Genomic DNA, 22,882 nt, shown 5'->3' with positions numbered 1-22,882 from the left:
CTCGTATCTGCCTTACGTTTTCTTAATCTTGTACTTTCCATGGTTGCTAGAGTACTATTATAAGGACCTTTCCCTGACTTTTCTGTTTTCTAGTTTTAGAAAATAGTACTGCTTGTAAATCTTAGGTTATCTTAATAAAATGATACAGAATGCAGAAAGATCTGTCAGAATAGAAATTTCTAAGTAGCTGCCTTTTTAAAGTAGCTTTTCTTCACTTCCTTACAAATTCTCAATTGTTTAAGGCTGCCTAGGAGCTTTCGTTTGAACTGCAACATATATTTTGAGATAGCTCAAGTAGAGCTGATCTTACTCTGGACCATTTGTATAAAACTATGGTTTTCTAGACTTACATATTTCTACTCAGGAAACAGCCTATGATGATTATGTTAGATTCCATAAAAAACTCCTTAGTAAACATATAAATGTCCTGAAGAAACAGAACAATGAATTATTGAATTAGCTTCTTGTGGATATATGTATATACATATAATTTAAAAAGATTGGGTTGTGATGTATAATGACAGCTGCAGAATTCTGCTCAAGCATCTTTGACTTGCTGGAAGTTTCATTTCTTGCTGTTAAGATCTGAAGTATAGTTAAGATTCAGCAGAATTGTACACTGTTGATGAATGTAATAAGCTCATGGGTTCTTGTGCTTTGTGGCTCAGTTGAGGAGTTAATGATCTAACCATTTATTCAGTTAACAGGTAATTAATTATTCAGGGCCTACAATGTAGTGGACACTGTTGTTGGTGCTACAGTATAGCAGTGAATAAAAAAAAAAAAAGTCCCGTCCTCATGTAGTTTATATTCTGGTTTCTTAGATCACCTCTGTAGTAGTATCATCAGAATGTATCACCCAGTCAGGGTAATTTGGAAAAAGTAAGATGGTAGAATATTGAGCTTTAAGATACTTCATGTAAAATAAAACATATAAACACTGAAAATGAATCTTAAATTTATCATAATATAGGAATTCCTTTGATATTCTAATAATTTCTGCACTATTGAGTACTACTTTATTCTGTTCATAATGGATTTGGAGTTTTTATACTGGTAAATATTTATTCAGAGTATCTTAATTCCAAATTGCTTATTCTGGCAGTCAGTTTTAGAACTGTACTTAATTAGTGTAATTAATAATAGTTAATTATGGCAACGAGATTACTTTTAAAACAACAATTATAAAAACAAACCTAAAGGAGGTTTACTACCATGTGCAAGGAATTATGTTAGAGTCCATAGAAACAAGCTGCTTAATAAACATAGAAATTAATTTTTTGAGAGGGTGGAAGCTTTACTTTTAAATTAATAGACAAAAATATTTTGATAAGGACATTTTCATAGTCAAATTATATTATTTCATATAAGAAATTCAAGGAAAACTACGTTTCCCATACATCACTTTTATGTAAAATTTTTCTATTAAAAATTGTTTTTATCATTATAGATGCAATTGCACTTGTTGAATAAAAATGTGTATAGATGCTTTGTATTGTTTAATCCTTGATGGACTTTTAATGAGCTTTTAAAATAGTATTATTTCTTTATAATGTTATCGAACCTAAAAGTTTTTCGTAGTATTTTATGTAGAAACAATGTAGTATCTGTCTTTTTTTTTATATCTCCACTCCATTTTACTTATTTACTGCCAGGTATACAACTCTGTCATACAGAGCCCCTGAAATGATCAACCTTTATGGAGGGAAACCTATCACCACCAAGGCTGATATCTGGGTAAGGCCAAGAAAGGCTGACATGTTCACTAACCAAATTAACAAAATCTGATTATTTTCCCCCTGTCCTCCGCAAGGTATTTCCTAATAAGTAGCAGAGAGTGGTGGACAGTAAAGCTTCTTCTTCAGAAGAAAAATATTAGCACATATTATCTTCTTGATCCTGAGATGGAAAGCTTAGGTATAGAAAGGCAAATAAAGGATTTCCATATAATGTAACTTTTTACCACAGTATTTTTTAGAATTTAAATTATATATGATTGTTAACATTTTTTTTTTGATTTGAGTGCAATTTTGGTTGATCACAGTATGGAAAAGCTAGACATAATTCTTACGTAATATTGATAATTCTCTGGAGTACTTTAGGATCTTTTTAGTGGAAACTAACATGAGTAGAACTTTTAAAAAATTATAAACATATCATTGACTAACCTGTATATATTGAGGTTCTTTATCATTTAGCATCTATATCTGGATTGAATTATTGAGATATATCATGTTTCTATAGAGTTGAACTTTATGTTAGAGTGCCCACACTTCTTTAGAACTTATTTCAGAAGTAAAATATGATTGGGCTATATTTAATAAACTAGCAGGAAACTCTATTTTAGATGTGAACTCATTTAAATATAACAGGTATTTAGCCATATCTACCACTAGTGGCTATGTTAGGGATGGAGGAAAAATACTCCTTTGGAAGTAGTTCTGGAATTTCCAAGAAAAGTCATATTTATTTTGTTTTAAAACATAATGTTTAGAAAGTAGTCGAGTGTAACGTGTGAACCCAAATGAGTATCTTCTTGGTGCCCCTCTCCTGGCCTTCTCTTATAGGGGTTGGGATACTAAATATTCTTGCAAGATAATAAAAAAAAGAGTATCTATGATTGGTTTTCCTTTGTCTACATAATATACACTCTCTCACCAATGGTTCTTAAATCTCGTGGTAGTTGAATTTTTAACCATATACATAATTTAATCAAACCATGAATAGGTTTGATTTAGGTAATTTGATACTGCTTACAGATCACCAGCTTGTGTGACTCAAATTCCGTTGCTCTTTTCAGCATTAACATTTGACTCATTAAATGGTTTATAGTAAATGGCTTGCAGTATAATGTAGAAAGCAAATTCAGCTGGATCTTAATTTATAAAATGAAAGTATTTATTAGAGGAGGTGATTGTGGAAGTCTTTTCTGGCCTAATTTTGTGACTGATGTTGAAATCCACATTACCTAAAAGCGTATTTCAACAGCAGAGGAGACAACAGACATTATAGCTTGACTGCTGTTTTGAAGTCATCAAGGGTTGATTAAAAAAAAAAAAGTCTCTAAGAACGCGATTGCAACCCAATATCTTAACAAAAAGGAGGGAATCTTTTTTTGTTGTTTTCATTTTTCACCAGGCTTCGAATGCATGCCAGGCAGCATACTAAATTGTCAGTGATAAGTTTAAAATTTATACCATTTACAGATTAGTATATGGGACAGTATTTCTATAATGGATAACTTGGTATAGCTGTGGGATGACAAATAGATACTCAAAGATAAAAAAGAAGCCAGAAAAGTAATCAGAAAACAGAATCTGTGTTTATATGCTTGACAGAGTTTTAATTTCCATGATGCCATTTTAATGCTTGTCTTAGCTCAGATGAAATGCTACAACATTTTAGGTGTGAATTCAAGAATATCCAGAAAAAAAATATTGCTGATTCAGAGGGTTATGATATTGAGGTTAAAGTATTCATTTAGCATATATATTTCGGAAAAAAAATTTTTTGTTTTGAAGTTTTCATTGTAGGTTATTTTTATCCTGAGAACTAGGATGCTGATTTTATTGACCAGTAGGAAATTCAGTGACAGATGCTTCATGTTACCTTTTAATGAGGAAAATTAAAGACGGTGATACTCAGCCTTCAAAATAAGGTCATTCGTTCCCTCCTGTTTCTTCAACAGTTCTCATTGTATCAAATGGATAGAGGGAAATGCCTTTGGTGTGAAAAAAAATTAGGACACCTCACTGTGCTCACACTCTGTAAAGCCAAGAGTATTTTAGATTTATGTTTTTTAAGTACACCGGCATTGCTATCTAAAATTGTTATCTGGGAACTCCCACAACAAAAGATACATTACTAAAGGTTTGATTGACAAGATAAAACTGGCTAAAATGCAGATCTTGTTTGCCTAACTATCATTTGGGCAGAAGAAATGTGTAATTTAATGCAGATATTACACCATTAATAATATATTTTTTAGTGCTTTTAAGGAAGGCTTACGCTCAGCATAAAAGCTGAAAATATCTTCCTTATAGAAAAAAAGCATTGTAAATTTTTTTAAAGCCACATTGAACTGGTTATTTCTATTCAGAATCTTAATACTTTTGTTAGTCATATGGTAAATAATCTAGTAATGTTTTTGAACTAATATATTGAAATTTCTAGAGTATTTAAACTTTTTTCATTGGAAGACTGTTATAGTATTGAAAATAATGTGTTGTAAGTTAATATTGTTGAACTCAGAAAGGTATTTCTGTATATGTGATCTTCATAGTAGTTATAAAGCTAGTGTATTTGTTAATTGGGTTTGCTAAGTTGCTGTGTGGAGAAAATCCAACAAAGGAAAGCTGATTTGCTAATTTTTAGATAGGCCAAATTTCAGTTATTGCTGATGTAATTGTATAGTTACTACTGGATAATTTTATATAATCAACTTAGAATTAGAATCACCCCTTACACTCATAAGGCTTATAGGTGACACTACCTGTGATAGCATAATGATTTCTTGAGCAGAAAATCACATTTTATTACTGTGTCTCAGGTTTGAGCTGTTGGCATTGTAGCTAAAAATTTCCTGTGCTACTTTTCCAGATGCAATTTGTGTTTTAGGGTGTTTTGTCTTCATTGTCAGCAAGTAGATTTATTGGTGCTATGATGTCTATGAATCCATGCAAGTGAAGCAGACAGAGCCCTTCCTTTTTGAATTTTATATAGATTACCCAGGTACAAATATGACTAGTGTAATATAGAATTAAAATTGTAGGATTATATATAGAAGTAGAGAACTAATTTTTATATTATGTGCTCAGTGAATAATATATTATGAAATAATGACGTGCTCAATGAAATCAGTGAAAATCAGGGAATAATCAGTATTGATGGTTGTCTGCTAAGTTTAACTGTGCTGGTTAACTCGTACTTGGAATTTTAAAATAGATATTATAATGAATTTTAAAAAAATTCTGCTCGGAGGAGCCTTGTGCTTACATCGTTGGTTGTTATATGCTAGTTATGTACTAAATATATATTTTCCTTGTGAAAGAAATAAAAGTATAATTTTTCTCCCGAAGGGAACCAGCCACTTATAATTTTAGTTATATCATTCATGATCTAGAGTTCCATGATAACATTAATTCAGCCAGCTAGCCACAGATGTGATAGAAAAATGTACTGATACAGTTAAATGCCTTTTTAAAAATTAAGTACATTAATTTGTTTAAGTTGTAATTTGTGAAAAGATTGATCCAGTATAGAAACATTAGGCTTTTATTTTTTTAAATAACATATTTAGTTTTTGGTTTGTGGCTACTTTTTTTTTGTCTTGTGGTTAAGTTGATACTTGAGCTCTGATGATATTCATGCTTCTTTGTTTTACAGGCCCTGGGATGTTTGCTGTATAAACTTTGTTTCTTCACTCTTCCTTTTGGTGAGAGTCAGGTTGCTATCTGTGATGGCAGCTTCACCATCCCAGACAATTCCCGTTACTCTCATAACATACATTGTTTAATAAGTAAGTACTTGGAAAATTTATTTAAAAAATTGTAAGATAACAGTACTTAGGGCCTGCTGTTTCCATTCCTTAACCTAAACCTAGTCTTTTAATTTCATGTATTATAATTTTATGAAACTATAGTCAAGAAATAAATTTAAAAAGATGTTTATAAGACTTCTATAGGAATGAAAGCAGATTAATTAATGATTAGTACATGGATATTTTTAAGCTCTAGATAAGGTTTTATAGAACATAGAGATTATGTAATTAAGGAAACTGGAATTTCTGGAAAAACTTACAGCGTAACATTTAATTATTCAGTCTTTGAACTTTTGAAATCCAAATATCCAGACTTGTTGCTTCTTTAGATCACAGTATTGTGAATCTTAAATAGTAGTTTATTTGGCCACTATTTTTAATATTCCTTATTGATTATAAAATTAGAAAGCAACCTAAGTGTATGTCAGAAGGAGTAATCCTGTGGGCCTTTGATTCCAAAAGAATACCTCAGTTTTCATTACAGCCTCTTTTAAGAATTTTTTCTTCCTTTTTGACAGGTACTGTAATTTAATATTTTATATATGCACATGGTACAATTTCTTATAAAAGATGATTTGGGGGAGGAGGAGGATCATCAGATATAAAATATGTTAGGAAGCTGCAGTATTTAAACAGCACTGCTCTGCACTGTTTCAATTAAAGTGTTTCTAGCATTTCTACTCTGTTTTTTCCATTTTAAACATCCTCTGTCATAGCCTCCAGCCACTGAGATCAGTGCAGTAGAAAAGAGGGTCAATGTAAATATATTTGAGGTTTTGTATAATAAAGATAGCAGTTCAACTCAGTGGGGAAAAACAGATGGAAATACAAAACTTTATTATCCACTTCAACTCAGTGGGGAAAAACAGATGGAAATACAAAACTTTATTATCCACTTGTGGATGAAAAATCAGACTGGATCTCTACTTCAAACATTATGCTAAAATTTCAGGTAAATTAAAGACTTAAATGTAAAAAATAAAACATAAATGTACTTGAAGAAAATAGGTCTGAATTTATTTATATAACACTAGAGTAGGTAATGTGTAAACTAGGCTTTTAATCTCAGGAAATAGAAAAGATGAATCCATTGACATATAAATTTAAACCATTAAAAGTTCCCCCAAACCATGAACCCAAATATAAAGTCAAATGATAAACTGGAAAAAATATTTATTACACACTTGACAATTGGCTAATGTTTGTAATTTATGTTACACATTTGACAATTGGCTAACTCATGTAACTCAAAAAGAAAAGGGCAAACACTCCAGAAGAAAAATAATCAAAAGAAAATGGAGGATAGGGAGGGTGGGAGGGAGGGAGACGCAAGAGGGAAGAGATATGGGAACATATGTATATGTATAACTGATTCACTTTGTTATAAAGCAGAAACTAACACACCATTGTAAAGCAATTATACTCCAATAAAGTTGTATAAAAAAAAAAAAAAAGAACCTTACATTCTAGAGCAAGGGTCAGCAAACTTTTTCTGTAGAAGGCCAGACAGTAAATAGCTAAGCTTGCAGACCATAGAGTCTCTCTTACAATGACTCAACTCTGCTGTTTTACTGAAAGCAGTCACAGACAATATGTAAATGAATGAGTGTGGCCATGTTCCAAGGAAACTTTAATTACAAGAACAGGCAGCAGGAAGGGTGTAGGGTCTAGTAGGCCATCAAAAGGACCATGGCTTTAATTATGTGATGGGGGGCCACTGAGCTCTTTGGGTAGAAGAGTAACATTATTTTTATGAAAACAAGAGTGAGATGGATTTGTCTTGCACCAGGATGGTAGCAGTGATGGGGGCAAGATGTTGTCTAATTCTGATTATATTTACAAGATACAGTCATCATGATTTGCTAGTGGATTGGCTGGGAGGGTGAAAGAGGAAGAGAGGCAAGGATGACTCCAAGGTTTATGACCTGAGTGAGCAGAAGAATGGAGGCGCCTTTACCGTGATTGGGAAATACATGTGGGACGAGTCAGTTTTGGAAGGAAAATCAGTTTAGTTTTGGACATATTAAGCTCAAGGTGACCATTATATACTAAGGTGGAGATATTAAACAGACTTTCAGATATATGCCTCTGGAGTTCAGGAAAGAAGTTGTGGTTGATATAAATTTAAGTCTTAATTTAGATAGTATTTAAAACCATGAGACAGGAAGAGGTCACCTTAAGTGCACGTATATAAACAAAAGTTTAAAATACAAACCCTGAGTTACTCCAATATTGGGAGGAACCAACAAAGGACACTCAGAAGTAGCAGAAAGAGAGGAAGAAAACCTAAAGAGAGTGGTATCCCCAAAACTAAGTGAAACCAGGCTTTAAGAACAACTACTTCAAATACTAACAGTAGGTCAAGTAAAACGAGGACTGAAAGCTGACCACTGGATCAACAACAGAGAACTCATCAGTGACTCTTAAGAACTGTTTCAATGAAGTGCTGGGGACCAAAGTCTAAGTGGAATGAGTTCAAAAGAGAATATAAAGTTCAGAGTCGAGTCAGTAAGTATGCACAACTCTTTCCTATAGGAGGATGTGGTGCCAAAGGAGTTTGTTTGTTTAGATGGGAGATTTTATAGCATGTTTGTTTGCTGATAGGAACTTACTGTATTCCAAAATGACTAACTATATAGTTACACTATGGATTAACATCACAGCCCTGAACTATCACACAATGTTATCCTGAGAAAGATAAAAAGAAAAAAGAAAATGGAGCCTAAAAGGATATCTAGCTTTACTTTGCAAACTTACTTAAAGCATGATCTTTTTGTTTCTTTAATGTGGATTTGCTCATACACGTTGGAAATTAGAGAATTATGTCAGTTGAACACAAAAAGTACATTGCTTCACGTGGAATGCTTTTCCTAGGCGAGGGAGGCAGGGCAGCGGTGGGGGAGCTGGCGTTATAACTTGTAGGGGAAGGAAGTCGCCCTGAGCTTGGCTGCTGCATTGCCAGCTTGTAGACTTTCCACTCCAACTGGAGAACATTAATATGAATGCTTGTACCTGAGGTTTTCTTCTCAGAGAGGTCTACCTCTCAGCTTTTGTGTGACTCTCTACCAACGGATGGCCTGACTAGCACCCACGCTGGCTCGGAACTGCACTTTTATCTTATTGGTTGAGAACCTCCTAGTCTTATTTTGACGTGTTTTTATGTCCTTGTGGCAGCCTTCAGCCAAATTAAGCTACCTGCCTGGTCAGCCCAAGTTACCTTCCCAGATATCAATTAATGTTTTTGTCAGTGTTCTGGTGACAGAGCTGTATAGTTTTTTTTTCAGTGGTTTGTCCCAGCTCTCTTTTCCTCATTAGCCCTGTTATTTTTAGCCTGCCATTTGGCAGAATGTGAATTTTTTTTAGAGAGCAAACATACTTTAGAGTATATTTGAATAAACTTCATACCCATAAGCTGCTCTGTCTTATCCAGTTGCTTTCTTCCTTCATTGTCCAAAAATTAGGGCATCAAAAGCATGAAATGCTCAAAAAATAGATTGAGGAATTTACTTTGGCAGTTGAGTGTTCTGGCTAATTGAAGTTTAACCTTTTATTGAAGCCCTTGTTGTAAATCATCGTATCTGTGGCACTGTTTTGTTGTTAAGTATAATGCTTTAATCACAACTGGACTGAGGATTTTATTGAGGATCTTGCAGTGTCTTAGCAACTCAGTATTCTCATTGGACAAAACTGTATGAGAAACTGGACAGTATATACATACCCTGATTCATGATTTAATTTGCTTATAGTGATGAGATCTTATTATTTTTTTTTTGATAGTTACAACAAGAAATTTCTGGTTTATTTGCACAGCTATAAATGAGAGATTTTCAACATTTGATTCAGAATGCAACACAATGTAGATTCTAAGAGATCCAGTCGTTTCCAATCTTCCCTCTTGCCACAGCCAGTTTATATCTCAGGTTTATAAGTCCGGCTTAAACTTCAGACACAGGCTCCAGTACACTAACTCTGCAACCTAGGATTAGGTTCTCATTTGAGTAGACTGATAAATCACATACCAGCTACAGCTCCTACAGCCTGTAGGCATGGGATGGGATTCTGTTTCACATGTGAGACTTCTTTCTATTTGAGATCTTATTTTCTTGTGTTAGGTTTGTTTGTTTTCCTTCTCAATGTATGTGCATATGGGTATGTGTGTTTGTGTATAGTAGGAAGGTAGAAAAGCTAAACACTGCAGATAATTTTAGGATCTAATTGGACTCTAGTTCATTGATGCTTTACTGGGCATCATATGCTTGCTTTATTTTTCAATAAATGTACAGATTTTAGTTTTTATCAATGTTAGTATAAATTTGGCCATGTATTAATGTCTTTGAACTGATTTCTCAGAGCTAGGCAGAAATAAAAAAAAACAAGGTTGAATAAAATAAAAGCACCCAAGTAAATGTTGGTATTTTATCTCCTGTCAAAGGGCTTTTGTGGACTTTACTTTTTAAATATTGTCTTGAGTAGTAAAAGCTTAATAACAAAGTAGAGATTTTTAAAAACCCGAACATACTTATCTATAATGCAATGGTTTTTAGAAAACATTTAGATTCTTTGCCATTTTATTTTTTACATTTTTCGCATGTGAGCTTGCTTGTTTCTCACCATCCTATTTAGGTTTCTCTGTCTGCTTTTATAATAAACTAATTGATGATTTACATTGCTTTCAAGTAAATTCTACCTTCAGAAACCAGAAACTACCTAGCTGTGCTCATAGTTTTTGAAAGTGAAGCTTTTTATTGCCAACTGTCTATTCATACAATGTAGTTGCCCCACATTTATTTATAAGATAAAGCATTTAAAAAATATATCTTCTTAGTATGAATAGATTTACTAATGCTGTTTACATCTATCTTATATGATTCAAGATTTTTGAAAATGAAATAGCCATGCTTAATCTTTGTTAAAACTGTATGGTTTGTGGTTATATAAGTATTTGAATATACTTTTGATTATCACCAGTTTGGTCAAGGGTAGTTATTATTATTTATATAATAATATTTAATATATTAATGATAATAATTGTTAATTATATTAACTACTGTCCACAAAGCTCAGTTTATTAACTTTCTGCAGACTTTACTTCTTAAAAGTAGCAATTATTTAGAATTTTCCTTCTTAGCTTCTGTTAACTTTTCCAGTAGACAAGTAATGGAGATGGATTGGGTGGGGCAATGAGGAGAGAAGCACTTTCCATTTTTGGATCTAAGAGTTGAAAAGAACTTAGAGAATATTTAGAGGAGAATGAGAAGCATAACTAACAGGATTACCGAATAGTTCTGATGAGTGAACAGAAGGCTGGTTGCTTCACCTTTCTTTTAGCTTCTGTTATGGTGGTTAAGGAAGTACATTGTGGAGATTAAGAGCAGTTTGGCCTCCGGAGCCAAATGGCCTAGGCTTGCATCTGCTCTGTCACTTACTTGGTACAGAATACGGGGCAGCTCCATTTATTTCAGTTTGATTTCTAAAATGAGCATATTAAATTACCTACCTCTTAAGGTTATTGTGAAAATTAAATGAATTATGAGAAGTGCTTCTTAGAATGTGTGAGTGCTCAGAGAGACTATCATGATTACTACTATAGCTCCCACTACCACTACTACTGATGTCATTATAATTCTTCCTGAGCTAACCTAAGTTTTGATTTTCTGGGTGAGGGTCAGGGCATCTGCTGTCAGATACTAAGTAGGATGCACTTTCCCTGCAGAGATTCCTTTGGATGCTTTGAAGCCAAACTTGGTTTTTCAGGTTAAGGTTGGATATCAAAGGTTTACCATAACTTATCATATACTCCAGAATATCCTGTTAAATGTAACTACTAAGATTAATGTTCTTATCTCTTAACTTTGTGCAGTGAAATGATGATATATGATATATAATGAACCAGTCTGTTCTCTGTATCTGTCTTTTTTGTTTTTTGTTTTTTTAAGTGAGATCATATGGTATTTGTTGTCTGTCTGGCCAATTTCACTTAGCATAATGCCCTCACGTTCATTCATGTTGTTGCAGATGGCAAGATTTCCTTCTCTTTTTTTAATGACTGAGTAATGTTCCATGGTTGTGTGTGTGTGTGTGTGTGTGTGTGTGTATGCCTCTCATTTTCTTTATCCATTCATCCATTGATGGATACTTAGGTTGCTTCCATATCTTGGCTTTTGTAAATAATGCTGCAGTGAACATGGGGGAGCAGATATCTTTTTGAGTTAGTGTTTTTGTTTCCTTCAGATACATACTCAGAAGGAGAATTGATGGATTATATGGTACTCTATTTTCAACTTTTTGAAAGACCTCCGTACTGTTTACCACAGTAGCTGTACCAATTTACATTCCTACCAGCATTGCACAAGGGTTCCCTTTTTTCCACATTCTACCAACACTTGATATTTCTTGTTGTTTTGATAATAAATAAATTTATTTTAATACCTGTTTTCTGTGGGAAACCAGGAACTTGCTTATTTAGATACACTTAAAATTTATTATGGAAGTTAAAAAATACATACAAATATAGGCAGAACAGTGCAATGGTTTATCATGTACCTGCCACCCAGCTTCAGTGATTATCAACTCATGGCCAATCTTGCTTCATTTATGCTCTTCATCCACTGTCTTCCTATATATTTTTTTGTTGAAAAAAATCTCAGACATTTTAATGTACCTTTGAAAAAAAATCAGAGATTAAGATAGGGTTTCCTTGAAGGTTTTCAGTCATTGGCTCTGGGTTACCATTTGGGGAGATGTAAAGAGAGGGCTGTGATCAATAACTTCTAGGAACAGCTACCAGGGCTATCCCAAATATACTATCCTGGCATATTTATAGTGCCATTAGTCTTTACATTATGATTGAACACATTTATTATTAGCTGCTAAATTTGGTTTCATTTCAACAGTCCATGGAATAAGGTTTATAGAACATCTTTGCCTGACATGTAAGTTTCTATAATACTTTCCATAGGTCAACAGACAAAAATAACAAGTTAATGCTTGAAGTATTTATGATTGCAAAATTAGAGTGGGTATTTCTCTTTTCAGGTAAATTACTATAAGTGTAATAGCTGGAAGTCTATGGGAGAGAAAAAGTGTCTTTGTGGAAGGAAAAAATGTTAACAAATTTTAAGCAGGAACATTCTTTTGAGACCTCTGTCCAAAGTATTTTCCTATTAAATTTGTTGAGCTGTTAGATTAGAGATGCTGGTTTAACTTCTACTTAGGACCCGGTATGGATCCATCATTTTATGTAACTTGAATTGAAACTACTTCATTTAATTTTTTGTGTGCGTCCTTGATGTAACCGTAGGTTAACTTGGCCACTGCTATGCTGCAGTGGCCACTGCTATGCTGCAGCAGCCACTGCTCCTTTAGCTGCTCTTTTTGCTGGAATATGCATGGATGGTGTGCTTTCCTTTGCAAAATTAGAATAAGCATAATTAATTCAGCTGCCTTGGGCAAGTGATTTTTATCAGATAGTCTGATACATCAGTTGGAAATACTGTGGTGGTTTAGTCATATACTACCTTCAATGCTGAGACTGTTTTGTGTTCTTAGGTTGAATTAGTGATATTTGTGTCAATAGAAAGAGTCACACAAGTAAGAGGAGCAGAGAAATATCCTTCCATTTCTATATGGCTTACTTTTTAAAGGTCGATTTTATATTTACAGTAGAATCAAGGTTACTGGGAATGGTCTTGTGCTGACTCACATGATCATATTAAGTTGGGTAAACAAGGGTGTATTCTAGCTTCTCTGCCTTTTAAAAAAAAATTAATTACTTGATTCACTTTTGGATGAATTAGACACATGTATTCCTTAATCCACTCCTTCTCCTCAGGAGCATATTTCTATAGATGATACGGTTTTATTGTCATGAAGTAGGAGTTAATAAAACACTAGACTTGAGGTTTAATTATTGTGAGAGAAAATGGCTTTGGATCAACTACTTAAAAATTGAAATTGTTATTTTTGGTAGATATGCTCCAGTGTTTAGCTGGATTAGAATTGATACCTCTGCACTCCAGATTACATCATTCAGTAATCTAGGAGTACATTTTGCAATCCATTCTTTTGGAGAGTTTGGAAAATTACATTATTAAGTGCTTTAACAATGCCTTATTGAGATTTTTTCTTTTTCTTTTTAAATGGCTGATAAGCTTCAATATAAAAATATTCAGAGATAAAAATGTAATCATATTCTACTGTGGGTTTCAGCCTCTTCATACTTTGAATTTAGAACCAAATTAGAGATGGGGCACAGGATCTCATTAGATAAAATGACAAAGCAGATTGCAGAATGGACTCCGAAGCCAAATGGGCCTATTAATGCATATACAACCCCCAGATATACTCTCACAGAGTCATAGACAATGTTGGAAAACCATGGAATTCTTCCACAGAAGTAGGCCACTTGCAAAACATGGTTCTGTAGAGAACGTACATGTCCTGAGAATAAACTGTTGAAAGAAAGAGCAACAGAGATGGACACGTGTGGGTGCTTATTTCTTTTTTTCTAGTCTCAATTAGACAAATCACTGTCTTTCCCTTGGAGAGGAATGTATTATACTAATAGAGAGAGGTCACTAGCACAGTGGTTTATCAAACTGCTTAACAGTGATCCATGGTAAAAAATACATTTTATATATACATACACATAAAACAAGTTTCTTGAAACATTGCTTATACTTACAGTAATGCACTCTTAATTCTATTCTACTTTACTAAAATAAATGCTAGTCATGACCTTTTAGGCTGATTTTATGTCACATAAATGGTATCAGTACAGTTCGACAAACCAAAGTGCCTCCAGAAGATGTATTCCCACATGGAAACATGAGCCAGGGGAGTTAGAGGTCCTTTTGTTTGCTTATAAGACGTTATCAGTTCTACCCACATTGGTAAAAGTCTGTTTAAATTTATCCCCATATCATGTACTGTTGTTACTTTTAAAACATGTAATATCTGTTGGTATCAAGATAAAATATAACTTCGGAGGATGAAGTAAACCTTGTAGATTTTTCAGATCTTTTCTGGATTTGAGTGAAGTTGAATATACATTAATAAATATTAGAATTAAATGTTCAGAGTTATTTCTAACAATGGTGATACAATAGTAAAATATCAATTTTGTAAGTGATATCTGTTAGCCTTTTAAAGTATATAAAATCAAGTGATATGCAGAATATAATAGAACTGAGTTCAGAATCTCCCAAATAAATTTTTGTTTGTGCTTAATGTCACTTGCCAAACAACCATGTTTTTAGCAAATAAATTTATCATGCTGTTGGAGATGTATTACACATTGTTTGTTCAAATATTACTTAAGTTTGAAAGGTAGATTTAATTCATTTTGATTTATAATTTTAATTTAGCTGTTTATATACCTTGATATCTCTGTACATAATTTTATTAGTAAATTTTAGAATATTATCTAATTAATGCTGGAAATTTTACATTGCAGATAGGTTTAAAAATGATTTGAGGGCTTCCCTGGTGGCGCAGTGGTTGAGAGTCCGCCTGCCGATGCAGGGGACGCGGGTTCGTGCCCCGGTCTGGGAGGATCCCACATGCCGCGGAGCGGCTGGGCCCGTGAGCCGTGGCCGCTGGGGCTGCGCGTCCAGAGCCTGTGCTCTGCAACGGGAGAGGCCACAACAGTGAGGGGCCCGCGTATCACAAAAAAAAAAAAAAAAAAAAAAAAAAATGATTTGAATAAGATAAGAACTTAGAGTTAATCAATGAAGCAGCGTTAGAATATGAAGACTACTTTAACAAAATATGGATTTTTTACATATGTAATTGAGTATAAATGTCAGCCTTCTTGTGAAATTTTAAATTAACAAGTAGTTCAAGAAATTGACAAGTGGTAGTGGTCATTTTGGTTAGAAAAAAGGTCAGGCCTTTCAAGCAATGCTGTAGGGTTGGTGTGAAATCTGTTCATAATAGAACCAAAAATTCTGCTTATACTTCTGAACATGATGTGGATAGCATGTTGAAATACAGAACTATGATGAATATTGCTGTCATCAGCGTGGGAAGTAAGCATGTTTTAGGAAAATTATAGTGCCAACCCTCTACTACTTTGTTAGACTATAATGCATACAAATTTAGTCTTCTCTTAATGATTTAGGAGCACTTAAAAATTAGTAGAGGTATTTTAGATAATAGTGAAAATAAGGACCCCTACTACAGCCCTGGAACTTTTTTGGATAATTCCCCAGTGTTTACTAAACTCACTTTTTCTTTTGCGTTAGGGTCCCAGAAAAATATTCATATTTGTCATTCATACTTTCAGTAGAGAACTGTTCTAGGACTGATTTGTCTTTAGTTTGGGATATTGTATAAAATAGCAATTCTAATGTTTTCTATATACATTAACAAAGTTTGCTGGAATCATCACTGCTCTTAGAATGGAAATATATATATATATAATATATTTATTTATTTTACCCTTTTAATGTACCCCTAATTGCTTCCGTGTGCAATGAAACGTCTTAACGTTTTGATCTATTCTTGCAGGGTTCATGCTTGAACCAGATCCAGAACATAGACCCGATATATTTCAAGTGTCATATTTTGCATTTAAATTTGCCAAAAAGGATTGTCCAGTCTCCAACATCAATGTAAGTAGTTTTGCAAGTAGGATATGAATTTAAAATCCATTTTATCTGTGTGAATATATATACTTTCAGAGTTACTTGTTTCAAGACAAGTGGTCTCATAGTATGTTTGTGATTAGTATTTTTGATACAAAGCTACAGTTGCCAAACTATGTACTGTGGTGCTCTGGGGAGCTACAGTGGACTTGAGGGCACTGCAGGATATTTTGCATATTTGAGGGAAACACAGTGACCTCTGTCTGATACAGCACAAACTACTATTATTAAGTTGTTTGGGCCTAACTGTTGAAAAAACTGGACTGTTAGATTTTTGGGGAGCTGTATATTTTGGGGAGTTACTTAATAGTTCGTTACTTTTTTTGTAAAACAGGGATAGTAATTATGAGGATTAGAAATAATAAATATAAAACCCAGTGTCTAGTGCAGGGAAGCTGAGTTGGTAATAGCTATTACCATGCAAAGCTTTGAATTGTATCTGGTGTCTGCATACTTAACTACATCAGATTAACAGTATATGGTGAGTCTGCTAATTTTAATAAAAGTCTAGAATCATCATTGATTTTTAAGCTGTTCTCAACATTGTGAAGATCATTCTGGCCTGACTTGTTCTTATAGGTTTCCTTTGTGTATAACTTAATCCACCCCACTGAGAAAAAAGAAGGAATTTGGTACCTTTTCCTTTTTGTTTTTTGAAGTTCTTACTATGTCAATATAATATATTCTTGGTTGAAGCTGAAAGTCATTACTAACATTCTAGTAATGAAAGTAGCTTTATTTGACATTTGCCTGGATTTTTAGCTTTTCACTCAGCAAACATTTATTGAGTACTTACTGTAAGCCAAACATTATAGAGGATAAACAAATGAGTGAAGACTCTGCTCTTGTTTTCTAGACTTGACAAGCAGTGTCATGAAAATTACCTGCAGTATGTAAAACAACACGGTATTCATGTGCTTGGTGTTTTGCTTCTTCTTCCAAAGAGTGTGAAATAGTCATTGATTTACAAGTGTAATATAATCCTTTATACCCAAGATTTACCCATTTGTAAAGTGGATATAATGATGTTGTTCTGTTTATTTTCCAAGGGTTTCTGTGGAACACAAATATGAAAGTGACATTTGTATAACATGCACTGATATTTGCAAATATATGTGAACATTTTATAGATATCTGAGGTGAAGAGATTGTCTCACAGACAACACTTTTAAAATTTAAGAATGTATCCGTAGTGTTTAAGTAAAGCTTTCTGCAATTGAAATAAAAACTAAAATGAAAAGTTTTATTTTTTCTTCCAAGAATTCTCCTATTCCTTCAGCTCTTCCTGAACCGATGACTGCTAGTGAAGCAGCTTCTAGGAAAAGCCAAATAAAAGCCAGGTAGGCAAAACTATGCTGAAATTTGAAAAGGCATTTAAGAAAAAAGAGGACAGTTCTTGCTTTTAATCCTAGCAAGTGTCATTCATTAAATATCATCTTCACCCACAAAAAACTGTCGTATTCCTTATTGCATGTGGTATGTCGTATTCCTTATTGCAAGTACAGATTAAGCTTTTTTATATAACAGGGTTTGACAGCAGTTGCACTTGAACTGCTCCTTCTCAGCAATCACGAAGTGATTGTGTGACTGGTGATGTTACACTGGGTCCTTTTACATGGGGGAGTTGTCATTTCATCACATGGCAACTAATTTATGAGATTTTATGTTTTACTTAATAGCTAGTATGACTTTTTTTAATTTACTGAAAGAAAAAATAGCTATGTATAATTTATAATGAGTGGTTATAATGGTAATACTTTTAAGACTGATAAATAAATATAATGTTTTAAATAACTTTTATAGTTCTTTACTACATTAATGTTTGATACGAATTACATAGGTTAAGACCTAAATCTGACTAATGATTGAATTAATGACTGATTTTTTTTTTTCCTCATGCTTTCTTTTTTGAGTTTAAAAGTTAATAAGCAGGACTGTATTTTAGATTATCAGACAGGCATAATATTACATTTGGGGAGATTTCTTGGTCACAGTTTTTTGTATTGTATTTTACTTATGCAAAGTATTTTATTTGACATAAAATACATAAAAAATATTTGTCACGCACTTGTTACATGCAAGATACAGATACTGAGACTACAAAGAAAAAGCAGCAGTGTTTATTTCCAAGGAGTTCTGATCCAAATGAAGATAGACGGGTGAACAGTCACACCTTGATAGATATCAGGCAGCTCGGTGGAGGAAGGGAAAGAAGACAGGAGCACAGGAAGAATCCGGTGGGAGTTGCTGGACTCTTTTCTTGAAGGATGAATAGTCTAGTCACTTGGAATGATGGGCAGTGAAACCATAGCAGGCAAACATTGCCGGTGAGGACAGCGTTTGTGAAACGACAAGGCTGGGGCATAATAAGGGCACATATACAGGAGTAGTGGGAAATGAAGCTGAGGAGGGGTAGGTAAATATCAGTCATGAGCAACTTTGTTTACATGTCATGCTGAGAAATTTGGATTTTGGCCTTTAGGCCGGTGAGTTTTCAACTTTGCAGTCAGTTCTACTATTTGGAACTTGGTTGTCAGGTGTGTTATAAATAATTTGTTATTTGTAAATTATTGAAATATCACTTGAGAATGACTTAGTGTTTTAAAAAAATGTGGCATCACTCTAAAAACATTATCTTCATTCACTTAAATTTAAAATACTCTTGATAAGAGACGAAGGAGTAATGTGACATCTAACTTGCAGGAATCCAGCATGACTGACTGTCTTACCCATGACATAGCTGTAGTTAGCAACTGCTGTTATAGTTGAGTGGTCATTATGAATTATTGTAGGACTTGTCAGTTGAATTTTAAAATAATTATTTTGTTAATGATTAAATCTTTAAGAAAGTAGATACAATTTTTTTTAAAAAGCATGAGTCAACTGAACAGTAATGCTTTGAATATCTTTTCACCATGATGCAAGTTACAGCTATACAATTATAAGGAAATGAAATAGTTAATGAAATAGTTAACTAAAATTCACAGTGCTATTCATAGTATGTTAAATCTATACATTATGTATATTAAAAAAATAGGGTTCATTGGTGCTTATTGGTCAATAATATAAGTTTACCTTTTTTTTCAAAGAAGTTGAAAAATTCTAAATGTTAAAAAGTTGTAAATCTTTTTTTTTTCCATGTAAAAGGCATATTTCCAGAGAGAGGAGGAAGGGGAATCTTTAAATAGCCAGTATCATTATTTACATGTTTTAAAGCTTTTATGAATATTATCTGCCCGCCCTGCCTTCAATCAGTGGCACTTTTTGTTGCACTTCTTAAAACCCCCCAACCACCTCCCCAAAATTTGCATCTGCTCTTGAGACTGTTACACATGTGAAACTTATGTAATTTATATCTTGAAGATATTGTTGAGAATCACTGCCCTGGCAGATGGAAACACTGAAGGATTTTAAGAGAAGAGAATGTATTTTAGGAAGATTGTTCAGGCTAGTCAGCAGAAAAGAAAAGAAAGGAAGCAAAAAAACAGCTCTGTGTCTGCTACAATAGTGCAGAGGAAGCTGCGTAGCAGTGTTGATATCAGTAATTACTTGTTCTTTCATTTTAGTTAAGTTTGTATTTTCACTTTGCCGAATCTGTCCAGGCATTCTCCCCCCATTTCTTCATAGACCACTTACTTTCTTTTACTGTCTGATGAAATCATATTTATGTTTAACCTCCAGTTCTCACCTGAGCCTTCTCTAGCCAAGTTAGGTTAAAGGTAAAATTACTCATCCATGAAACTCTTGACAGTACTAGCTTAGCGCTGGTTACTTTTTCTGTCTTATATTTTATTATATTTTCATGAACATGTGCCATATCTTCCTAGGTAGACTGTAAATTCTTTGAAGACAGGGTACTAAGCCCTATTAGCTGGATATCAGTAATTGTATAATAGATATTGGTACATGAGTGAAATAAGTTAGGAAACACTAGACTAAACAAAGTCTGCAGAACTTTTAATATGCTTTTTAGAGGTTTGCCCTGCTCATGTGTGTTGTGAATCCTTTACGGAGCTATTTAGAACAGGGACAAGGCAGGGTGAGGTCTGGCCTATATACTACCCACTTAATGAAGAACAGGTAGACAAATAGAAAGATTGTATACAATATTTCCACCAAATTACTTGAGTTTAGGGAATACAGCATTGGTTTTAGTGCCATATCCATAATTTGAACTCAATAAATAATTAGATTAAATGAGATATAATTGGTTACATGTATACATGATCTTTTTATAGCCTTTTAGTTCTGTTTTCATATGACTTGTACCATCCCCATCCCGTCTAAAACATAAATGTTATTTTTAGAAAACAGCCCACATACAATGCATTTCTATGATTTTCCAAAATCTTTTGATTCAATTTCACATCCTTTCTTTCCGAGAAAGATAGTTGTTGAGAGGGCTCCCTCTTGTGGTATCTCCAGATAGAGGAAAGAACTGTAGAGTTCTGTGCAGTTATGACAGATAGGACTTTCTCTAAATGCCGCAGATGTGTACTTGATAAATCATATGTATGCAAAACTTTTAAGCGTCAGATCATTTTGAAAATGTGCTAAGGGAACTTGATAAAGAGATTTTATTGCAATCCTTTTGAAAAGTGAACATAGACCCTATTAAGAAGTATTCATGTTTTTGTTCTGAATTTATAGAAAGCAGAGTTGATAAATATGTAAGTTAAAGGTTTTTCCTGGCGATTTTTGAAAGAGAAAAGCAAATGTCTGTGTCTCCTTGAATTATATTTAGTGTCTCTTGCTTTCAAAACTTCTTTCCACTTGACCACTCACATCTGTGGCCTAAACTAAGTCCTAGTGGGAAAACTTTTATATAATTTCCATTCAGTGTTTTAAGTAAAGCAAAGTTAAAGATTCAAGACGCTGAATGTGAGCTGATAGCTCCACCAGTTAAAAGTTTTGGCTTCTTTTGTTTTACATGCCTTAGGCCCTATTCTTTTTTTTTTTTTTTTTTCTTAAGTGAAGAGTCCAAGCTAAAGGAGACTGTTGTTTGTTGTTTCTTATTTTTATTTCTCTGACTGGTTTAAAGAGTTGGCTCTCAGTTTTGTCCAAAACCTTATTGCGAAGACTTCTGTTTGCTTCCTTTAGTTTATCTCCTTAAGAGCAATTCTATACTCTTTTTCTGCCAGCTCCGGTGGCAGGCTATAAATGGTAGCAATCTGGCTTGAGGAAATTGGTTAGGTTTATTTTATTTACTTTCTTATCTTCATTAAACATTTAGTACTTGAAAATGAGACTTAGGAAGAAGCCAAGAGGACTAACATGATCATCAATAATAATAAATATGCATCTGTTGAGATAGATCCTTTATAGAACAAATAGTAAGTTAGAAATGATCCCAGTATTTGGAATGACATGTGTTCTTCTGTTGTAGAATAACAGATACCATTGGACCAACAGAAACCTCAATTGCACCAAGACAGAGACCAAAGGCGAATTCTACTACTGCCACTGCTGGTGTGCTGAACATTCAAAGTTCAGCAATACCTGTTAAAGTCCCAGCTCCCGGTGAATTCAGTAACCACAGACCAAAAGGTGATAGAGCTCTGCCAACCTCGTCCCCTTCTTAGTTAATTTACACAAACCTTTTATGGCTTGATTTTCTAGAAATGTAAATTATTGGCAGACTTACTATTGTGAAGCAGATATGTCACATAGTGCTTTAAGAAACATAAAGCTACTAATGTCTAATAAACCCACCTAATTGTTTTCCTAATGTTGTCAGCAAAGGTAAGGCACTGGCAGTATAAAAGTATGGTATGAAAAGCTCACAACCTGCTTATCTCTAGAGTCATCGACTAGTAGGGTTCGAGGTTGATACTAAAGTTCAAGAGTATAGAAAATTCTATATTGTATTGGAAAGGAGGAATTTGAAACTCTAGCCTTACAAAGCTTTAATGTTAAAGTGTTTTCAACTAGTAGGTTTTAAATTAGGATACTCTAATGGTTAAAAGCCTACATGTTGAGTCTTAAGAACCGGGATTTGAGTCCTATTTCTCCTATTTTTCAGTAATATGTGTTATGAAAATACTAGTACCTATCTTAAGGGACTGTTGTGAAGATTAAATGACTGCGTACTATAATGTCTGCCACATAATACGTCCTTAAGAAATGTTCACTGTTAACTACTGTTACTACTATTAGGTAAAGTATATGCTCAGGGAAGACATTTATGTTATCTGATGTAACATATGCCTGTGGTGATCCGGCATACCTGATGGAGGAATAGGGAAAGGGAAAAGGGAACAAAAGGGGAATTTGAAGTCTTTTATGTCCAATTCCCATTTTACCATTTCTTAGCCTCACTGTTCACTTCTGTAAAATGGGAAAACAACCATTCTGCCTATTATAAAAAGTAAATAACAAGGTGTATGGTATCTAGGAAAATTCTGTTTCATAGTAAGCATTCAGTGTTTGGGTTGGAGATGCTATTCTTTTTTTTTTTTTTTTGCGGTACACGGGCCTCTCACTGTTGCGGCCTCTTCCGTTGCGGAGCACAGGTTCCAGACGCTCAGGCTCAGCGGCCATGGCTCACGGGTCCAGCCAATCCGCGGCATGTGGGATCTTCCCGGACCGGGGCACGAACCCGTGTCCCCTGCATCAGCAGGCGGACTCTCAACCACTGCGCCACCAGGGAAGCCCTTTTTTTTTTTTTTTTTTAAATAAATTTATTTATTTATTTTTG

General features: G+C 33.9%; 1 protein-coding gene across 3 annotated transcripts in view; it reads left to right on the top strand.

Moving 5' to 3' along the window:
- The window catches only part of BMP2K (BMP2 inducible kinase), a 126,907-nt gene that overhangs the window by 67,757 nt on the left and 36,268 nt on the right, over positions 1-22,882 (top strand). For all 3 annotated transcript variants that reach the window (XM_082611656.1, XM_082611657.1, XM_082611658.1), the window contains 5 exons: positions 1,656-1,737; positions 5,386-5,518; positions 16,049-16,152; positions 17,446-17,525; positions 21,572-21,732. In XM_082611656.1, coding sequence (XP_082467782.1) covers positions 1,656-1,737; positions 5,386-5,518; positions 16,049-16,152; positions 17,446-17,525; positions 21,572-21,732 — 560 coding nt within the window. The remainder of the gene's footprint in view (positions 1-1,655; positions 1,738-5,385; positions 5,519-16,048; positions 16,153-17,445; positions 17,526-21,571; positions 21,733-22,882) is intronic.

This window comes from Mesoplodon mirus, assembly GCF_964341445.2.
Source record: "Mesoplodon mirus genome assembly, chromosome: 2".
Taxonomy (NCBI): domain Eukaryota; kingdom Metazoa; phylum Chordata; class Mammalia; order Artiodactyla; family Ziphiidae; genus Mesoplodon; species Mesoplodon mirus.
The sequence above is the reverse complement of the archived record's forward strand: the minus strand, read 5'-3'. Positions and strand labels throughout refer to the sequence as shown.